Source organism: Electrophorus electricus, unplaced genomic scaffold (genome assembly GCF_041902795.1).
Source record: "Electrophorus electricus isolate QZ-2024a unplaced genomic scaffold, ASM4190279v1 Scaffold286, whole genome shotgun sequence".
NCBI classification, from domain to species: Eukaryota; Metazoa; Chordata; class Actinopteri; order Gymnotiformes; family Gymnotidae; genus Electrophorus; species Electrophorus electricus.
Genome location: NW_027658568.1, coordinates 12935 through 34476, shown reverse-complemented (window position 1 = coordinate 34476; position 21542 = coordinate 12935). Strand labels below are relative to the sequence as shown.

The window sequence follows — 21542 nt, the reverse complement described above, 5'->3', positions numbered from 1 at the left end:
TCTTTATGACACTAGTATTCCTCAGCTTCACCTCAGCATTCATTTTAGGTTTAATAGGCCTAACATTTCACCGAACACACCTCCTCTCAGTCCTCCTTTGCCTTGAAGGAATGATATTATCTATATATGTCGCTATATCCTTATGAACCCTTCATTTAAACTCCACAACCTACGCCACAGCTCCTATATTACTACTTGCTTTCTCAGCTTGTGAGGCTAGTACAGGCCTCGCCCTTCTAGTTGCAACAACTCGCACTCATGGAACCAGCCACCTTCAAAATCTAAACCTACTGCAATGTTAAAAATCCTAGTCCCAACCACCATACTCCTCCCCACAATCTGACTATGCCATCCAAAGTGGTTATGGGTAACAACTACAACACAAAGCATATCAATCGCTATCCTCAGCCTAATTTGACTTAACCACTACTCAGAAACAGGCTGAAGTCTCCCTAATAACTTTATAGCAACAGACCCTCTCTCCTCTCCCCTCCTAGTACTAACTTGCTGACTTTTACCTATAACAATTCTAGCAACCCAAAATCATATTCGCACAGAACCACTTAACCGCCAACGAAATTTCCTCACTCTCCTAGTTCTCCTTCAAATCCTCCTTATCTTGGCATTTGCTGCTACAGAAATTATCATATTTTACATCATATTTGAAGCAACACTAATCCCCACACTTATCCTGATCACTCGTTGAGGGAACCAGACAGAACGACTGAACGCAGGAACCTATTTTTTATTTTATACCCTAACTGGATCCATACCCCTCCTAGTAGCCCTTCTTTTACTTCAACAAGACACAGGCACTCTATCCCTATTAATAGCTTACTTTACTAACCCTATTATCTCAACATCACTTAGTGATAAAATCTGATGAATAGCCTGCCTTATTGCATTCCTAGTAAAAACACCTCTTTATGGAATCCACCTATGATTACCAAAAGCCCATGTAGAAGCTCCTATTGCCGGATCTATAATTCTTGCAGCAATCTTATTAAAATTAGGTGGATATGGTATAATACGAATAATTCTTCTACTTAATCCATTAACAAAAGAAATAGCCTACCCATTCATTATCCTAGCCCTCTGAGGAGTAATTATATCAAGCTCCATCTGCTTGCGACAAACCGACCTAAAATCTTTAATCGCCTATTCCTCTGTTGGCCATATAGGTTTAGTCACAGCTGGTATTATAATCCAAACACCATGAAGCTTTTCTGGTGTAATTATCCTAATAATTGCACACGGGCTCACCTCTTCCGCTCTATTTTGTTTAGCAAATACCTCTTATGAACGAACACACAACCGAACACTAATCTTAACCCGTGGTATACAAGCAATTCTCCCCCTTGCTTCTACCTGATGACTCCTTTTTAACCTATTTAACCTCGCCCTCCCCCCTACACCTAACCTTATAGGAGAATTAATTATCATATCTGCAATATTTAACTGATCCCAATGAACAATTATCCTCACAGGAACTGGCACATTAATCACTACCGCCTACTCCCTCCATCTCTTCTTAACCACACAACAAGGACAAACCCCCACTCAAATCTATAACATCCAAACCTCTCACACACGGGAACACTTACTAATAATTCTTCACCTCACCCCTATCACCCTCCTTATAATAAAACCCGAGCTTATATGAGGATGGTGCTTCTGTAGGCATAGTTTAAAAAAAACACCAGATTGTGATTCTGAAAATAGAAGTTAAACTCTTCTTACCGACCGAAAGAGGCCTTAAGCAATAAGGACTGCTAACCCTTACCCCCGTGGTTAAATCCCCGGCTCTTTCGAGCTTCTGAAGGATAACAGCTCATCCATTGGTCTTAGGAACCAAAAACTCTTGGTGCAAACCCAAGCAAAAGCTATGTACCCTGCATTCACAACTACTATCATGCTTACACTTATTACCCTACTTATCCCCCTAACAACCATCCAAATAAACAATAACCAAACCTGAGCTACCAGTACTAAAACAGCCGTTAGCACTGCTTTCTTCATTAGTATTCTCCCCTTAACAATATTTTTAAATCAGGGCACAGAAACTATTATTACAAACTGACATTGAATAAACATTACAAACTTTGACATTAACTTAAGCTTTAAATTTGACCTATACACCCTAATCTTTATCCCAGTCGCCCTATTTGTAACCTGAGCTATTTTAGAATTTGCACTTTGATATATGAATACTGACCCATTTTTAAACAAATTCTTTAAATACCTATTACTTTTTCTAATTGCAATAATTATACTAACCACAGCTAATAATTTGTTCCAACTCTTCATTGGCTGGGAAGGTGTTGGTATCTTATCTTTCCTCCTTATCGGCTGATGACATGGTCGAACAGACGCAAACACTGCAGCTCTTCAAGCCGTTATTTACAACCGAATTGGAGATATTGGCCTAATAATAATAATAGCATGAACTGCAATAAACTTAAACTCATGAGAAATACAACAAATCTTCTTTTCATCAAAAGAACTTAATACAACACTTCCTTTAATTGGCCTAGTTATTGCTGCCATGGGTAAATCTGCCCAATTTGGACTCCACCCATGACTTCCCTCAGCAATAGAAGGGCCCACCCCAGTCTCGGCCCTGTTACACTCAAGCACTATGGTCATTGCAGGCATTTTCCTCCTTATCCGCTTACATCCATTAATAGAAAACAACCAACCCATCCTAACCATATGCCTTTGTCTTGGAGCCCTTACAACAGCTTTTACAGCAACCTGCGCCCTTACACAAAATGACATTAAAAAAATCGTAGCTTTCTCTACATCAAGCCAATTAGGCCTTATAATAGTTACAATCGGCCTAAATCAACCCCAATTAGCCTATATTCACATTTGCACCCATGCATTCTTTAAAGCCCTTTTATTTCTATGCTCCGGTGTAATTATTCACAACCTCCAGAACGAACAAGACATTCGTAAAATAGGCGGACTCCATAAACTACTACCAATAACATCTACATGCCTTACAATCGGAAGTCTAGCACTAACAGGTATGCCATTTCTAGCCGGATTTTTCTCAAAAGACGCTATTATTGAAGCTATAAACACCTCCTACCTTAACGCCTGAGCCCTTGCCCTAACACTTATCGCTACCTCGTTTACCTCAATCTATAGTTTCCGAATCATCTTTCTTGTTGTCATAGGTACCCCACGATTTACCCAAACCATACCAATAAATGAAAACAACCCTTCTATTATGAACCCAATTAAACGCCTAGCCTGAGGAAGCATTATCACAGGAACATTAATCACACTTAACACACTTCCTTCCAAGACCCAAATTATAACAATACCACCAACCTTAAAACTAACTACCCTTTCTGTTACTACTTTAGGCCTATTAATCGCATTAGAGCTATCATTAATAGCTTCAACACAAATAAAACCCATTCCCACCCAAACCCTATATAACCTCTCCAACCAATTAGGATATTTTCCAACCATTACTCACCGCCTCTTACCTAAGTCTCTTCTAATTTTAAGTCAACCAGTTGCTACACTTATCGACCAAACATGGCTTGAACTCTTAGGCCCAAAAAGCCTATCCCACTCACAAACTAAACTATCCTCATCATTAGGTGATATACAAAAAGGCATTATTAAAACCTATCTTATTACCTTCCTCCTAACAATCATCCTAACCTTAGCCTTTATCCCCTGATAATCCGAAGACAACCACGATTAAAACCCCGCGTAACCTCTAATACTACAAAAAGTGTTAATAACAAAACCCAGGCACAAATAATTAGCATTCAACCCCCCAAAAAATATATTATAGCCACCCCTACAAAATCTCCACGCAAGACAAAAAAACCATCACCCCCTAAATCTAAACAACCATCATATCAACCACATCAACCCACACCCAACCACACTACAACAACTCCCACCACATATAATAAAACATAACCAAAAACAGAATAATCCCCCAAACTTTTAGGGTATGGTTCTGCAGCTAGAGCTGCAGAATACGCAAAAACCACTAGTATCCCCCCTAAATAAATTAAAAATAATACCAAAGACAAAAAAGATCCACCACAATTAACCAAAACCCCGCACCCTCCCCCTGCAGCTACTACTATCCCTAAAGCAGCAAAATATGGAGCAGGATTAGATGCAACAACTGCCATACCCCCCACTAAACCGATAAAAGAAAAAAAGAAAATATAAGTCATTATTCCTGCCAAGATTCTAACCTAGACTAATGGCTTGAAAAACCATCGTTATAATTTAACTACAAGAATTTTTATGGCCAGCCTACGAAAAACACACCCCCTCCTAAAAATCGCTAATAAAACTCTAACTGATCTCCCAACCCCCTCTAACATCTCTGCCTGATGAAACTTCGGCTCATTACTCCTACTATGTTTAATGACACAAATTATCACAGGCTTATTCCTATCCATACACTATACACCAGATATTACCCATGCCTTCTCTTCAGTAGCCCATATCTGTCGTGACGTAAACCACGGATGATTCATCCGAAACCTACACGCTAATGGAGCCTCATTTTTCTTCATTTGTATTTACCTTCATATTGGTCGAGGCCTCTATTATGGTTCATATATACACAAAGAAACATGAAACATTGGAGTTATTCTTTTACTTCTAACAATAATAACCGCATTCATAGGATATGTTTTACCATGAGGCCAAATATCTTTCTGAGGTGCTACTGTAATTACCAATCTTCTCTCTGCAACCCCATACATCGGTAATACCTTAGTACAATGAATCTGAGGGGGGTTCTCAGTAGATAATGCTACCTTAACACGATTTTTCGCCCTCCACTTTCTCCTCCCTTTCCTAATTATTACTATAACCCTTCTTCATGCCCTTTTCCTCCATGAAACCGGCTCAAATAACCCAATTGGTTTAAACTCTAACTCAGATAAGATTCCATTTCATCCTTATTTCACTTTCAAAGACCTCCTAGGTTTCACTATTATACTTTCAACCATAACCCTAGTTGCCCTTTTCACCCCTAATATCATAAGTGACCCAGAAAACTTTACCCCAGCCAACCCCCTTATCACACCACCCCACATCAAACCAGAATGATACTTTTTATTTGCCTATGCAATCCTACGCTCAATTCCCAATAAGCTGGGTGGAGTACTAGCACTCTTACTCTCCATTCTAATCCTTTTCACCACTCCCCTTCTTCACACTTCAAAACAACAAGGACTTACCTTTCGACCATTATCACAGCTTTTCTTTTGAATTTTAATCGCAGATGTACTCATCCTCACATGAATTGGGGGGATACCAGTTGAATTCCCATTTATCACCATCGGCCAGACAGCCTCAACAATCTACTTCATTACTTTCCTCATCTTCTTCCCTATAATTGGATGATATGAAAACAAATTATTAAATAAATGCCCTAATAGCTTAATCCAAAGCATCGGTCTTGTAATCCGAAGATTGGAGGCAAACCCCTCCTTAGCGCCAAAAAAGAGAGACTTCAACTCCCACCATTAACTCCCAAAGCTAAAATTCTAATTAAACTATTTTTTGAAACGCGCAGTAACCTATATAGTACTCTATAATTTTATACATATTTAAAGTAAAAGTCCTAATTCATTTAATTGTAATACATTTTTCATGAATTTTAATATATTTAAACATATGTATATTACATTATGGTTTTAATACATATATATGTATATATTACATTATGGTTTTAATACATATATATGTATATATTACATTATGGTTTTAATACATATATATGTATATATTACATTATGGTTTTAATACATATATATGTATATATTACATTATGGTTTTAATACATATATATGTATATATTACATTATGGTTTTAATACATATATATGTATATATTACATTATGGTTTTAATACATATATATGTATATATTACATTATGGTTTTAATACATATATATGTATATATTACATTATGGTTTTAATACATATATATGTATATATTACATTATGGTTTTAATACATATATATATATATATTACATCATGCTCGTAATACCTATAACACATATTGATTAAACATTCAACCCCATTACACGTTTTCAAACTATCAGTGACTCCTACCATTTATTTTATTGTAACAATTCAAGAATGATTTATATATTAAATATCGTTCATACCCTAAAAATTATTTATCTAATTATTAAATCAATTGGACTGATAAATTGATCGACCACATACCTCCATCTAATAATGTCTACTTTGCACGGCCTCCACTAATATTGGTCCTTAAAATATTAATGTAGTAAGAAACCACCAATGCTTAATAACTTAATGCATAACATCCTTGAAGGGGTCAGGGGCAATTATTGTGAGGGTAGCACAAAATGAACTATTACTGGCATCTGGTTCCTATTTCAGGGCCCCAAATAGTAATCCCCCCATAGAGTGTAATCTAAGGTGCATTTGATTAATGGTGTTAAACTTTTCTAGCAAAAACCCCACATGCCAAGGCATTCTTTTATATGCATTTGGTTCTCTTTTTAGCTCCCTTTCATTTGACATCGCCCTTCTTCCTAATGCTCACGGGCTATGGTGGAACATTAGATAGGGAAGTCAAAGGATAATTTAGCGTCATGTTTATAACCTATAATACTTTTAAAGTGCATATAAGGATATCACGAGCATACTTAAAAATCTACTTCATCAAATACATACCTGTTTTTACTCTCCCCAGACAAACTAAGGTAAACCCCCCCTACCCCCCCTTACCAGAACAAACCTTATATTCCTGTTAAACCCCAAAACCAGGAAAGACTCGACTGATGAAAATATAAGAACTACCTCACTTAAAGTATAAACGTGTTTAGTCCTATAAGTATTCTATAATAAACCCTAGACTTATTTAAATACCTAAATTTTATATAATAGACCTAAATTTACTAAAACCACCTACACACATTTCGTTATATATATTAATATAACTTCTATAGTAAACCCTGGACTTATTTAAATACCTAAATTTACTAAAACCACCTACACACATTTCGTTATATATATTAATATAACTTCTATAGTAAACCCTGGACTTATTTAAATACCTAAATTTACTAAAACCACCTACACACATTTCGTTATATATATTAATATAACTTCTATAGTAAACCCTAGACTTATTTAAATACCTAAATTTTACCGACCACAATAAAACCTTAAATACCCAAAACATCACCTTACTATAGAATAAAATAACCCATGCTATTGTAGTTTAAATTAAAACATAACAATGAAGATGTTAAAATGGACTATAAAAAGTCTCACCAGCACAAAGGTTTGGTCCTAGCCTTACTGTCAGCTTTGACCCGATCTATACATGCAAGTCTCCGCCCCCCAGTGAAAATGCCCCCTTCTTCCATCCGAAGAGGGGGAGCTGGTATCAGGCACACCCATTTAGCCTAAGACGCCTTGCTTCGCCACACCCCCAAGGGTATTCAGCAGTAATTAATATTAAGCATATAAGTGAAAACTTGACTTAATCAAGGCCAATAAGAGTCGGTAAAACTCGTGCCAGCCACCGCGGTTATACGAGAGACTCCAGTTGACAGAACTCGGCATAAAGAGTGGTTATAATACACCCAAATAAAGCCAAAAATCTCTAGAGCCGTCATACGCTTTCCAGAGACATGAAGCCCTAACACGAAAGTAGCTTTATGACATTGAACCCACGAAAGCTAAGAAACAAACTGGGATTAGATACCCCACTATGCCTAGCTGTAAACTTAGATGTTTCTTCACAATACACATCCGCCCGGGTACTACAAGCACAGCTTGAAACTCAAAGGACTTGGCGGTCTCTCAGATCCATCTAGAGGAGCCTGTTCTAGAACCGATACCCCCCGTTAAACCTCACCACTCCTTGCTTCCCCAGCCTATATACCGCCGTCGTCAGCTTACCCTGTGAAGGTTAAAAAGTGAGCAAAAAGAGTACACCCCAAAACGTCAGGCCAAGGTGTAGCATATGGAGCGGATTGAAATGGGCTACATTTTCTATAACAGAATATTACGAACCACACAATGAAACATGTGTATGAAGGCGGATTTAGTAGTAAAAAGCAAATAGAGTGTCTTTTTGAATCTGGCCCTGAGATGCGCACACACCGCCCGTCACCCTCCCCTAATTTTCTAATATTTGTAACTAACCAACTAATCTACCCTCGGGGAGGCAAGTCGTAACATGGTAAGTGTACCGGAAGGTGTACTTGGAATCACTCAGAATGTGGCTGAGTAGCCAAGCATCTCATTTACACCGAGAAAACACCCATGCAAATTGGGTCACTCTGAGCTAAACAGCTAGCTTAAACACCAATACCCTCAAACAACATCTATACATCTTTCATGACACTAACAACAAAATTAAACCACTCTTCCACCCCAGTACAGGAGATAGAAAAGGTTACATCTTAAAGCAATAGAAAAAGTACCGCAAGGGAATGCTGAAAAAGAAATGAAACAACCCATCCAAGCACTAAAAAGCAGAGATCAACTCTCGTACCTTTTGCATCATGATTTAGCTAGTATTTCTGAGCAAAGAGTACTTTAGTTCAGTTACCCGAAACCAAGTGAGCTACCCCAAGACAGCCTTCCAGGGCCAACCCGTCTCTGTGGCAAAAGAGTGGGAAGATCTTCAGGTAGAGGTGACAAGCCTATCGAACTTGGTGATAGCTGGTTGCCTAAAAATTGGATAAAAGTTCAGCCCCGTACTCCTCACCCCACTATAACAACGGCTACAAGAAATATACGAGAGTTAGTCAAAGGGGGTACAGCCCCTTTGAAGCAGGACACAACCTTACCGGGAGGTTAAAGATCATATTTCACAAAACTGCTGTTGTAGTGGGCCTAAAAGCAGCCACCTGCTAAGATAGCGTTAAAGCTCAAACAGATAACAGTTTATTATTCAGATATTCCCTCTAATACCCCCAACCTTATTAGGCCCTTTCATGCTTACATGAAAGTGATACTGCTAAAATTAGTAACAAGAAGAAACCGCTCTTCTCCTTGCATAAGTGTATGTTAAACCGGACTCACCACTAATTATTAACGAACCCAATTAAAAGAGGGGAGTATAACTTTAATAAAAAACAAGAAAAGCCTATTACAACAATCGTTAACCTTACACAAGTATGCTATAGAGGAAAGATTAAAAGAAAAGGAAGGAACTCGGCAAACCTAGGCCTCGCCTGTTTACCAAAAACATCGCCTTCTGTAACCTATATATAGGAGGTCCTGCCTGCCCAGTGAATATTAAACGGCCGCGGTATTTTGACCGTGCAAAGGTAGCGCAATCACTTGCCCCTTAATTAGGGGCCTGTATGAATGGCTAGACGAAGGCCCAACTGTCTCCCTTTTCAAATCAGTTAAATTGATCTACCCGTGCAGAAGCAGGTATTCACCTACAAGACGAGAAGACCCTTTGGAGCTTAAGATTAAAGTCATCTACATTAATAAGTTACACTTAAACCAAGTAAATACTGACCTACATCTTCGGTTGGGGCGACCACGGGGGAAAACTAAGCCCCCATGAAGAAAGATAGACCCTTCTAAACCTAGAAAGACATTTCTAAGTCGCAGAACATCTGACTAAAAGATCCGTTTTTATACGACCAGCGAACCAAGTTACCCAAGGGATAACAGCGCAATCCTCTTCCAGAGTCCCTATCGACAAGGGGGTTTACGACCTCGATGTTGGATCAGGACATCCTAATGGTGTAGCCGCTATTAAGGGTTCGTTTGTTCAACGATTAAAGTCCTACGTGATCTGAGTTCAGACCGGAGAAATCCAGGTCAGTTTCTATCTGTAATGTTATTTCTCTTAGTACGAAAGGACCAGAGAAATGTGGCCAATATTAAAAATATGCCTCACTCTAACTTTATGAGTCCAACTCAATTAAGTAAAAGATGAACCCCCTCACCCCCAAAATCAGGGAAACTAAGGTGGCAGAGCCTGGTAATTGCTAAAGGCCTAAGCCCTTTCCCTCAGGGGTTCAACCCCCCTCCTTAGTTATGCTCATTATTATTACCCATGTAATCAACCCATTAACCTATATTATCCCAATCTTTATTGCACTCGCCTTCTTGACCCTAATTGAACGAAAAATCTTAGGCTACATACAATTACGAAAAGGCCCAAATACTGTTGGTCCTTACGGCTTACTTCAACCTTTTGCAGATGGCTTAAAACTCTTTATCAAAGAACCCCTACAACCCTCTACATCCTCCCCTATACTATTTCTCCTAGCCCCAATTATAGCCTTAACCATTGCCCTTCTTCTTTGAACCCCAATACCCCTCCCACACCCGATACTAAACCTCAACCTCGGTCTACTATTCATTATAGCCATATCTAGCCTCACTGCCTATTCAATCCTAACTTCAGGTTGAGCATCAAATTCAAAATATGCCCTTATAGGGGCCATTCGAGCCGTTGCCCAAACAGTATCATACGAAGTTAACCTAGGCCTAATTCTCCTAGCCATTGTAATCTTTACAGGAAGTTTTACATTACAATCTTTTAGCATAACACAAGAAACAATATGAATTCTTTTCCCTGCTTGACCTCTAGCCACCATATGATTTACATCAACTCTAGCAGAAACTAACCGAACTCCTTTCGACCTTACAGAAGGTGAATCAGAATTAGTTTCAGGCTTTAACGTAGAGTACGCAGGAGGTCCTTTCGCATTATTTTTTATAGCAGAATATGCCAACATTCTTTTAATAAATACCCTGTCCACAATTTTATTCCTAGGTGTATCATATCACATACCCCTTCCTGAGTTAGCATCATTATATACAATAATAAAAGCGACATTACTATCTTTACTATTCCTATGAATCCGAGCCTCTTACCCACGATTCCGATATGATCAACTTATGCACCTAGTCTGAAAAAACTTCCTTCCCCTAACCATTGCTATTATCCTTTGACACACAACTCTTATAACCATCATAGCAGGTATCCCACCTCAACTTTTATTATAGGATCCGTGCCTGAGCGTTTAAGGACTACCCTGATATGGTAGAACACGAGGGTTAAAACCCCCCCGGCTCCTAGAAGAATAGGACTTGAACCTATGCCAAAGAGATCAAAACTCTATGTGCTTCCCCTACACCATCTTCTAGTAAAGTCAGCTAAATAAGCTCTCGGGCCCATACCCCGAAAATGCAGTTGAGACCCCTGCCATTACTAATGAACTGACACGTATTAACAATTCTTCTATCTAGCCTGGGATTAGGAACAGCCACTACACTCGCCAGTTCACACTGACTACTTGCATGAATAGGACTTGAAATTAATACCATAGCTATTATCCCACTTATAACACAGCACTACCACCCCCGAGCCACAGAGGCAGCCACTAAGTATTTTCTAATTCAAGCAACTGCCGCCACTATCATCCTATTTACAAGCATTATTAACGCCTGATTCTATGGACAATGAAATATCACTCACCTATCCCATCCACTCCTAACTTCCACAATTACAATTGCTTTAGCCATAAAAATTGGACTTGCCCCAATACATTTCTGACTTCCTGAAGTCCTCCAAGGATTAAACCTATCCACCGGACTCATTCTCTCAACATGACAAAAACTAGCCCCACTCGCAATTATACTTCAAATTTCTTCAACCATCCAACCTGCAATATTAACTATATTCGGCCTTCTATCTGCCTTAATTGGAGGTTGAGGTGGACTTAATCAAACACAACTACGTAAAATCCTAGCATACTCATCAATTGCCCATTTAGGCTGAATAATTATTGTCTTACAATTTAACCCCCCCCTTACAATTCTTGCCTTAGGAACCTATATTCTGTTAACATCTGCTATATTCCTATCATTTAAATTATTAATAACAACAAAAATTAACACCCTTACCCTAACATGATCTAAAGCCCCCACCCTGACTGCAATCACAACCATCTCTTTATTATCACTGGGTGGACTCCCCCCACTCACCGGCTTCACCCCAAAATGGCTTATTCTCCATGAATTAACAAAACAAAACCTACCACTCCTAGCTACAACTATAGCTATAATCGCCCTCCTTAGCCTATATTTTTACCTACGACTCTGCTTCACAATATCCCTTACAATCTTTCCACACACAAATAATACAACAACCCCCTGACGCCTCCACAGCACACAAAAAACTCTTCCCACCGCTATCCTATCTGTAATAGGCCTCCTCATACTTCCACTCACCCCCATAATTATATCAACAATATTATAGGAGTTTAGGATAATTAGACCAAGAGCCTTCAAAGCCCTAAGCGGAGGTGAAAACCCCCCAACCCCTGATTTAAGACCTGCAAGACTCTATCTAACATCATCTGAATGCAACTCAGATACTTTAATTAAGCTAAAGCCTTCCTAGATGAGCAGGCCTCGATCCTACAAAATCTTAGTTAACAGCTAAGCACTCAAGCCAGCGAGCATTCATCTACCCCGCCACGCCAAAAAGGCGGGGCAGATCCCGGCAGGGGGGGAACCTACCTCTTTAGATTTGCAATCTAATATGATTTTTCACTACGGGACCTGGGAGCAAGAGGAATTTGACCTCTGTTTATGGGGCTACAACCCATCGCTTAATCCTCAGCCATACTACCTGTGGTAATTACACGTTGACTTTTCTCTACTAATCACAAAGACATTGGCACCCTTTATATAGTGTTTGGTGCCTGAGCTGGTATGGTTGGGACCGCCCTTAGCTTGTTAATTCGTGCTGAACTAAGCCAACCAGGTACCTTGATGGGGGATGACCAGATTTATAATGTAGTTGTAACTGCCCATGCTTTCGTAATAATTTTCTTTATGGTTATACCAATTATGATTGGAGGATTTGGAAATTGATTAATCCCACTGATAATTGGGGCTCCTGATATAGCATTCCCTCGAATGAACAATATAAGCTTCTGATTACTCCCTCCTTCATTCATTTTACTTCTCGCTTCCTCCGGGGTTGAAGCCGGAGCCGGCACCGGTTGAACTGTATACCCCCCCCTTGCAGGTAATCTTGCCCATGCTGGAGCCTCGGTAGATTTAACAATTTTTTCCCTACACTTGGCTGGCATGTCCTCAATTCTAGGATCAATTAACTTCATTACAACCATTATCAACATAAAACCTCCAGCAGCCTCTCAATACCAAACACCCTTGTTTGTTTGGGCCTTGTTAATCACTACGGTCCTTCTTCTATTATCACTCCCAGTATTAGCAGCGGGAATCACCATACTACTAACTGACCGCAACCTTAACACAACCTTTTTTGACCCAGCTGGGGGTGGTGATCCTATTCTATACCAGCACCTATTTTGATTTTTTGGTCACCCAGAAGTATATATCTTAATCCTTCCAGGCTTCGGTATAATCTCACACATTGTAGCTTACTATTCTGGAAAAAAAGAACCATTCGGATACATAGGAATAGTATGAGCTATAATAGCTATTGGGCTTTTGGGGTTTATTGTGTGGGCCCATCATATATTCACAGTTGGCATAGATGTTGATACTCGTGCATACTTTACCTCCGCAACAATAATTATCGCTATCCCCACTGGAGTAAAAGTATTTAGCTGATTAGCAACACTCCATGGCGGTTCCATTAAATGAGATACACCACTCCTTTGAGCCCTGGGTTTTATTTTCCTTTTTACGGTTGGGGGCCTCACAGGAATTGTTCTAGCTAACTCATCTATCGACATCTCCCTTCATGACACCTATTACGTAGTTGCCCACTTCCACTATGTTTTATCAATAGGAGCTGTTTTCGCTATCATGGGAGCTTTTGTGCATTGATTCCCCCTTTTCTCGGGTTATACCCTCCACAATACCTGAACAAAAACCCACTTTGGTGTAATATTCGTCGGAGTAAACCTTACATTCTTCCCTCAACACTTCTTAGGCCTAGCAGGAATACCCCGACGTTATTCTGATTATCCAGACGCCTATTCTTTGTGAAATTCTATTTCTTCAATTGGCTCCTTAATTTCATTAGTAGCTGTAATCATATTCCTATATATCTTATGAGAAGCATTCTCAGCTAAGCGAGAAGTTCTAACAGTTGAATTAACCTCTACAAACGCAGAATGACTTCATGGATGCCCTCCACCCTATCACACGTTTGAAGAACCGGCCTTTATCCAAATACAAGCTAGTAAAACCCAAGAAGAGAGGGAATCGAACCCCCATGAACTAGTTTCAAGCCAATCACATTACCATTCTGTCATCTTCCTCCATGAAATGCTAGTAAAGATATTACACCGCCTTGTCAAGGCAGAATCGTGGGTTAAACCCCTACGCATCTCAAATACTTTAATGGCACACCCCTCACAATTAGGATTCCAAGACGCAGCCTCCCCTGTAATAGAAGAACTTCTCCACTTTCATGACCACGCTCTTATAATTGTCTTTATAATTAGCACCCTTGTTTTATATATCATTATTGCGACAGTTTCTACAAAACTTACCAACAAATACATTTTAGATTCTCAAGAAATTGAAATTATTTGAACAATCCTGCCAGCTATTATCCTTATCCTAATTGCACTTCCATCTCTACGTATCCTATACCTAATAGATGAAATCAACAACCCACACCTAACTATTAAAGCAATTGGTCACCAATGATACTGAACATACGAGTACACCGATTACACAACCCTTAGTTTTGACTCTTACATAATTCCAACCCAGGACCTAAGTCCGGGACAATTCCGCCTTCTAGAAGTTGATCATCGAATGATTGTTCCGATAGAAGCCCCTATTCGCATCTTGGTAACAGCTGAAGATGTATTACACTCTTGAGCTATTCCTTCTATAGGTGTAAAAATAGATGCAATTCCAGGTCGCTTAAACCAAACAGCTTTTATTACCTCACGCCCTGGCATCTTTTATGGCCAATGCTCAGAAATTTGTGGTGCTAATCACAGCTTTATACCTATTGTACTCGAAGCTGTTCCACTAACACACTTTGAGACATGATCCTCATTTATATTTGAAAACTCATCACTAGAAAGCTAAAGAGGTTAGCGTTAGCCTTTTAAGCTAAATAGTGGTGATTCCCGACCACCTCTAGTGACATGCCTCAATTAGACCCCTCCCCTTGATTCCCGGTCCTATTACTCACGTGAATTATCTTTATCACAATCCCCCCATTAAAATTAATAAAATACAATCACATCAATGAACCCACCCACATAAATCCTACTTCACCTAAAACCTGAACCTGACCATGACACTAAGCTTCTTTGATCAATTCTCAAGCCCAACATTTCTTGGTATACCTATTATTCTTATTGCTATTACCCTCCCATGGACCATTTTTCCCGCTCCTTCAAACCGATGATTAAACAACCGATTATTAACTGTACAAGATTGATTCTTTAGCTACACCACATCTCAATTATTCTCCCCATTAAAACCTAGTGGACATAAATGAGCTCTAATCCTAATTTCCCTGATAACCTTCTTATTATCTATAAACCTCCTCGGCCTCCTTCCATACACATTTACACCAACCACCCAGTTATCTATAAATATAAGCCTCGCTATCCCTTTTTGACTTGCTACCATTCTTATTGGGGTACGAAACCAACCAACCATAACTCTTGGACACTTATTACCAGAAGGAACCCCAACTCTACTTATCCCAGCCCTTATCATCATTGAAACAACTAGCCTATTTATTCGCCCCTTAGCCTTAGGCGTACGTCTTACAGCTAATTTAACAGCTGGCCATTTATTAATTCAACTAATCGCAACTGCCTCCTTTATCCTTCTACCCATCATACCAGCCATTGCAATCACTACCACCCTCCTTCTTATCTTATTAACCATCCTAGAAATTGCAGTAGCCATTATCCAAGCCTACGTTTTCGTCCTTCTCCTAACCCTATACTTACAAGAAAATATCTATGGCCCACCAAACACATGCATACCATATAGTTGATCCAAGCCCCTGACCACTTACCGGAGCAATAGCTGCATTCCTAACAACATCAGGCTTAGCAATATGATTTCACTATCACACAATCATCCTTCTTCTCCTAGGACTTACCCTTACACTACTAACAATATTTCAGTGGTGACGAGATATTATTCGAGAAAGCACTTTTCAGGGCCACCACACACCACCAGTCCAAAAAGGCTTGCGTTATGGTATAATCCTATTTATTACATCTGAAGTCTTATTCTTTGCCGGGTTTTTCTGAGCCTTTTATCACTCCAGTCTAGCTCCAACTCCAGAACTCGGCGGATGTTGACCCCCCACAGGAATTTCTCCTTTAGACCCATTCGAGGTCCCCCTCCTTAACACTGCTGTTCTCCTAGCTTCTGGGGTTACAGTAACCTGAGCCCACCATAGCATTATAGAAGGAAAACGTAATCAAACCATCCAAGCCCTCATAACCACTGTTCTCTTAGGTTTTTATTTTACCGCCCTTCAAACAATAGAGTATTATGAAGCCCCATTTACTATCGCCGATGGTATCTATGGCACAACTTTCTTTATCGCTACCGGTTTCCATGGCCTCCACGTAATCATTGGTTCGACCTTTCTAGCTGTTTGCCTACTACGACAAATCCAATACCACTTCACATCAAAACACCACTTCGGATTTGAAGCTGCTGCTTGATACTGACACTTTGTAGATGTCGTCTGATTATTCCTATATGTCTCAATTTACTGATGAGGCTCATAGTCTTTCTAGTATTTAATCTAGTACAAATGACTTCCAATCATTTAGTCTTGGTCAGACCCCAAGGAAAGATAATGAATCTGCTTATACTTACCCTCCTAGTTTCTCTAACTACCTCTACATTACTAATTATAATCTCATTTTATTTACCACTGGTTAACCAAGAAATAGAAAAGCTCTCCCCCTACGAATGTGGATTTGACCCGCTTGGATCCGCACGCCTACCTTTCTCCCTTCGATTTTTCTTAATCGCTATCTTGTTTCTTCTTTTTGACCTAGAAATTGCACTACTTCTCCCCCTACCATGAGGGATACAATTAGAAAACCCATTAATAACCCTATACTGAGCCATCACTATTCTTACACTGCTCACCCTTGGCCTTATCTATGAATGAACTCAAGGAGGTCTTGAATGAGCAGAATAAGAGTGTTAGTCCAAAGTAAGACCCCTGATTTCGACTCAGAAGATTATGATTCAAACCCATGACCTCTTTATGACACTAGTATTCCTCAGCTTCACCTCAGCATTCATTTTAGGTTTAATAGGCCTAACATTTCACCGAACACACCTCCTCTCAGTCCTCCTTTGCCTTGAAGGAATGATATTATCTATATATGTCGCTATATCCTTATGAACCCTTCATTTAAACTCCACAACCTACGCCACAGCTCCTATATTACTACTTGCTTTCTCAGCTTGTGAGGCTAGTACAGGCCTCGCCCTTCTAGTTGCAACAACTCGCACTCATGGAACCAGCCACCTTCAAAATCTAAACCTACTGCAATGTTAAAAATCCTAGTCCCAACCACCATACTCCTCCCCACAATCTGACTATGCCATCCAAAGTGGTTATGGGTAACAACTACAACACAAAGCATATCAATCGCTATCCTCAGCCTAATTTGACTTAACCACTACTCAGAAACAGGCTGAAGTCTCCCTAATAACTTTATAGCAACAGACCCTCTCTCCTCTCCCCTCCTAGTACTAACTTGCTGACTTTTACCTATAACAATTCTAGCAACCCAAAATCATATTCGCACAGAACCACTTAACCGCCAACGAAATTTCCTCACTCTCCTAGTTCTCCTTCAAATCCTCCTTATCTTGGCATTTGCTGCTACAGAAATTATCATATTTTACATCATATTTGAAGCAACACTAATCCCCACACTTATCCTGATCACTCGTTGAGGGAACCAGACAGAACGACTGAACGCAGGAACCTATTTTTTATTTTATACCCTAACTGGATCCATACCCCTCCTAGTAGCCCTTCTTTTACTTCAACAAGACACAGGCACTCTATCCCTATTAATAGCTTACTTTACTAACCCTATTATCTCAACATCACTTAGTGATAAAATCTGATGAATAGCCTGCCTTATTGCATTCCTAGTAAAAACACCTCTTTATGGAATCCACCTATGATTACCAAAAGCCCATGTAGAAGCTCCTATTGCCGGATCTATAATTCTTGCAGCAATCTTATTAAAATTAGGTGGATATGGTATAATACGAATAATTCTTCTACTTAATCCATTAACAAAAGAAATAGCCTACCCATTCATTATCCTAGCCCTCTGAGGAGTAATTATATCAAGCTCCATCTGCTTGCGACAAACCGACCTAAAATCTTTAATCGCCTATTCCTCTGTTGGCCATATAGGTTTAGTCACAGCTGGTATTATAATCCAAACACCATGAAGCTTTTCTGGTGTAATTATCCTAATAATTGCACACGGGCTCACCTCTTCCGCTCTATTTTGTTTAGCAAATACCTCTTATGAACGAACACACAACCGAACACTAATCTTAACCCGTGGTATACAAGCAATTCTCCCCCTTGCTTCTACCTGATGACTCCTTTTTAACCTATTTAACCTCGCCCTCCCCCCTACACCTAACCTTATAGGAGAATTAATTATCATATCTGCAATATTTAACTGATCCCAATGAACAATTATCCTCACAGGAACTGGCACATTAATCACTACCGCCTACTCCCTCCATCTCTTCTTAACCACACAACAAGGACAAACCCCCACTCAAATCTATAACATCCAAACCTCTCACACACGGGAACACTTACTAATAATTCTTCACCTCACCCCTATCACCCTCCTTATAATAAAACCCGAGCTTATATGAGGATGGTGCTTCTGTAGGCATAGTTTAAAAAAAACACCAGATTGTGATTCTGAAAATAGAAGTTAAACTCTTCTTACCGACCGAAAGAGGCCTTAAGCAATAAGGACTGCTAACCCTTACCCCCGTGGTTAAATCCCCGGCTCTTTCGAGCTTCTGAAGGATAACAGCTCATCCATTGGTCTTAGGAACCAAAAACTCTTGGTGCAAACCCAAGCAAAAGCTATGTACCCTGCATTCACAACTACTATCATGCTTACACTTATTACCCTACTTATCCCCCTAACAACCATCCAAATAAACAATAACCAAACCTGAGCTACCAGTACTAAAACAGCCGTTAGCACTGCTTTCTTCATTAGTATTCTCCCCTTAACAATATTTTTAAATCAGGGCACAGAAACTATTATTACAAACTGACATTGAATAAACATTACAAACTTTGACATTAACTTAAGCTTTAAATTTGACCTATACACCCTAATCTTTATCCCAGTCGCCCTATTTGTAACCTGAGCTATTTTAGAATTTGCACTTTGATATATGAATACTGACCCATTTTTAAACAAATTCTTTAAATACCTATTACTTTTTCTAATTGCAATAATTATACTAACCACAGCTAATAATTTGTTCCAACTCTTCATTGGCTGGGAAGGTGTTGGTATCTTATCTTTCCTCCTTATCGGCTGATGACATGGTCGAACAGACGCAAACACTGCAGCTCTTCAAGCCGTTATTTACAACCGAATTGGAGATATTGGCCTAATAATAATAATAGCATGAACTGCAATAAACTTAAACTCATGAGAAATACAACAAATCTTCTTTTCATCAAAAGAACTTAATACAACACTTCCTTTAATTGGCCTAGTTATTGCTGCCATGGGTAAATCTGCCCAATTTGGACTCCACCCATGACTTCCCTCAGCAATAGAAGGGCCCACCCCAGTCTCGGCCCTGTTACACTCAAGCACTATGGTCATTGCAGGCATTTTCCTCCTTATCCGCTTACATCCATTAATAGAAAACAACCAACCCATCCTAACCATATGCCTTTGTCTTGGAGCCCTTACAACAGCTTTTACAGCAACCTGCGCCCTTACACAAAATGACATTAAAAAAATCGTAGCTTTCTCTACATCAAGCCAATTAGGCCTTATAATAGTTACAATCGGCCTAAATCAACCCCAATTAGCCTATATTCACATTTGCACCCATGCATTCTTTAAAGCCCTTTTATTTCTATGCTCCGGTGTAATTATTCACAACCTCCAGAACGAACAAGACATTCGTAAAATAGGCGGACTCCATAAACTACTACCAATAACATCTACATGCCTTACAATCGGAAGTCTAGCACTAACAGGTATGCCATTTCTAGCCGGATTTTTCTCAAAAGACGCTATTATTGAAGCTATAAACACCTCCTACCTTAACGCCTGAGCCCTTGCCCTAACACTTATCGCTACCTCGTTTACCTCAATCTATAGTTTCCGAATCATCTTTCTTGTTGTCATAGGTACCCCACGATTTACCCAAACCATACCAATAAATGAAAACAACCCTTCTATTATGAACCCAATTAAACGCCTAGCCTGAGGAAGCATTATCACAGGAACATTAATCACACTTAACACACTTCCTTCCAAGACCCAAATTATAACAATACCACCAACCTTAAAACTAACTACCCTTTCTGTTACTACTTTAGGCCTATTAATCGCATTAGAGCTATCATTAATAGCTTCAACACAAATAAAACCCATTCCCACCCAAACCCTATATAACCTCTCCAACCAATTAGGATATTTTCCAACCATTACTCACCGCCTCTTACCTAAGTCTCTTCTAATTTTAAGTCAACCAGTTGCTACACTTATCGACCAAACATGGCTTGAACTCTTAGGCCCAAAAAGCCTATCCCACTCACAAACTAAACTATCCTCATCATTAGGTGATATACAAAAAGGCATTATTAAAACCTATCTTATTACCTTCCTCCTAACAATCATCCTAACCTTAGCCTTTATCCCCTGATAATCCGAAGACAACCACGATTAAAACCCCGCGTAACCTCTAATACTACAAAAAGTGTTAATAACAAAACCCAGGCACAAATAATTAGCATTCAACCCCCCAAAAAATATATTATAGCCACCCCTACAAAATCTCCACGCAAGACAAAAAAACCATCACCCCCTAAATCTAAACAACCATCATATCAACCACATCAACCCACACCCAACCACACTACAACAACTCCCACCACATATAATAAAACATAACCAAAAACAGAATAATCCCCCAAACTTTTAGGGTATGGTTCTGCAGCTAGAGCTGCAGAATACGCAAAAACCACTAGTATCCCCCCTAAATAAATTAAAAATAATACCAAAGACAAAAAAGATCCACCACAATTAACCAAAACCCCGCACCCTCCCCCTGCAGCTACTACTATCCCTAAAGCAGCAAAATATGGAGCAGGATTAGATGCAACAACTGCCATACCCCCCACTAAACCGATAAAAGAAAAAAAGAAAATATAAGTCATTATTCCTGCCAAGATTCTAACCTAGACTAATGGCTTGAAAAACCATCGTTATAATTTAACTACAAGAATTTTTATGGCCAGCCTACGAAA

The 21542-nt window shown here is 39.4% G+C and overlaps 6 protein-coding genes and 1 non-coding gene across 7 annotated transcripts; 5 read left to right on the top strand and 2 right to left on the bottom strand.

Moving 5' to 3' along the window:
* Positions 1-295: 295 nt before the first annotated feature.
* Positions 296-1676, top strand: LOC145655582 (NADH-ubiquinone oxidoreductase chain 4-like). Its single transcript, XM_081709082.1, is given in 1 exon segment — positions 296-1676. A coding segment is annotated over 1 exon segment (1077 nt). The 3' UTR covers positions 1373-1676.
* LOC145655586 (NADH-ubiquinone oxidoreductase chain 6-like) lies at positions 1010-4214 on the bottom strand. The gene is given in 1 exon segment (XM_081709086.1): positions 1010-4214. A coding segment is annotated over 1 exon segment (525 nt). The 3' UTR covers positions 1010-3689.
* Positions 4215-7317: 3103 nt separating this feature from the next.
* On the top strand, positions 7318-8261 carry LOC145655589 (18S ribosomal RNA). The gene has a single exon (XR_014121639.1). It is a non-coding gene; the product is annotated as an 18S ribosomal RNA (ribosomal RNA).
* A 3066-nt stretch (positions 8262-11327) lies between these two features.
* LOC145655587 (NADH-ubiquinone oxidoreductase chain 2-like) lies at positions 11328-14294 on the top strand (the record flags this gene model as incomplete). The annotated part of the gene is given in 1 exon segment (XM_081709087.1): positions 11328-14294. A coding segment is annotated over 1 exon segment (855 nt), but the record flags the coding sequence as incomplete, so codon positions are not given.
* On the bottom strand, positions 13404-21452 carry LOC145655585 (NADH-ubiquinone oxidoreductase chain 6-like). The gene is given in 1 exon segment (XM_081709085.1): positions 13404-21452. A coding segment is annotated over 1 exon segment (525 nt). The 3' UTR covers positions 13404-20927.
* On the top strand, positions 15285-16001 carry LOC145655584 (ATP synthase F(0) complex subunit a-like). The gene is given in 1 exon segment (XM_081709084.1): positions 15285-16001. A coding segment is annotated over 1 exon segment (717 nt).
* On the top strand, positions 17534-18914 carry LOC145655581 (NADH-ubiquinone oxidoreductase chain 4-like). Its single transcript, XM_081709081.1, is given in 1 exon segment — positions 17534-18914. A coding segment is annotated over 1 exon segment (1077 nt). The 3' UTR covers positions 18611-18914.
* Positions 21453-21542: the final 90 nt, after the last annotated feature.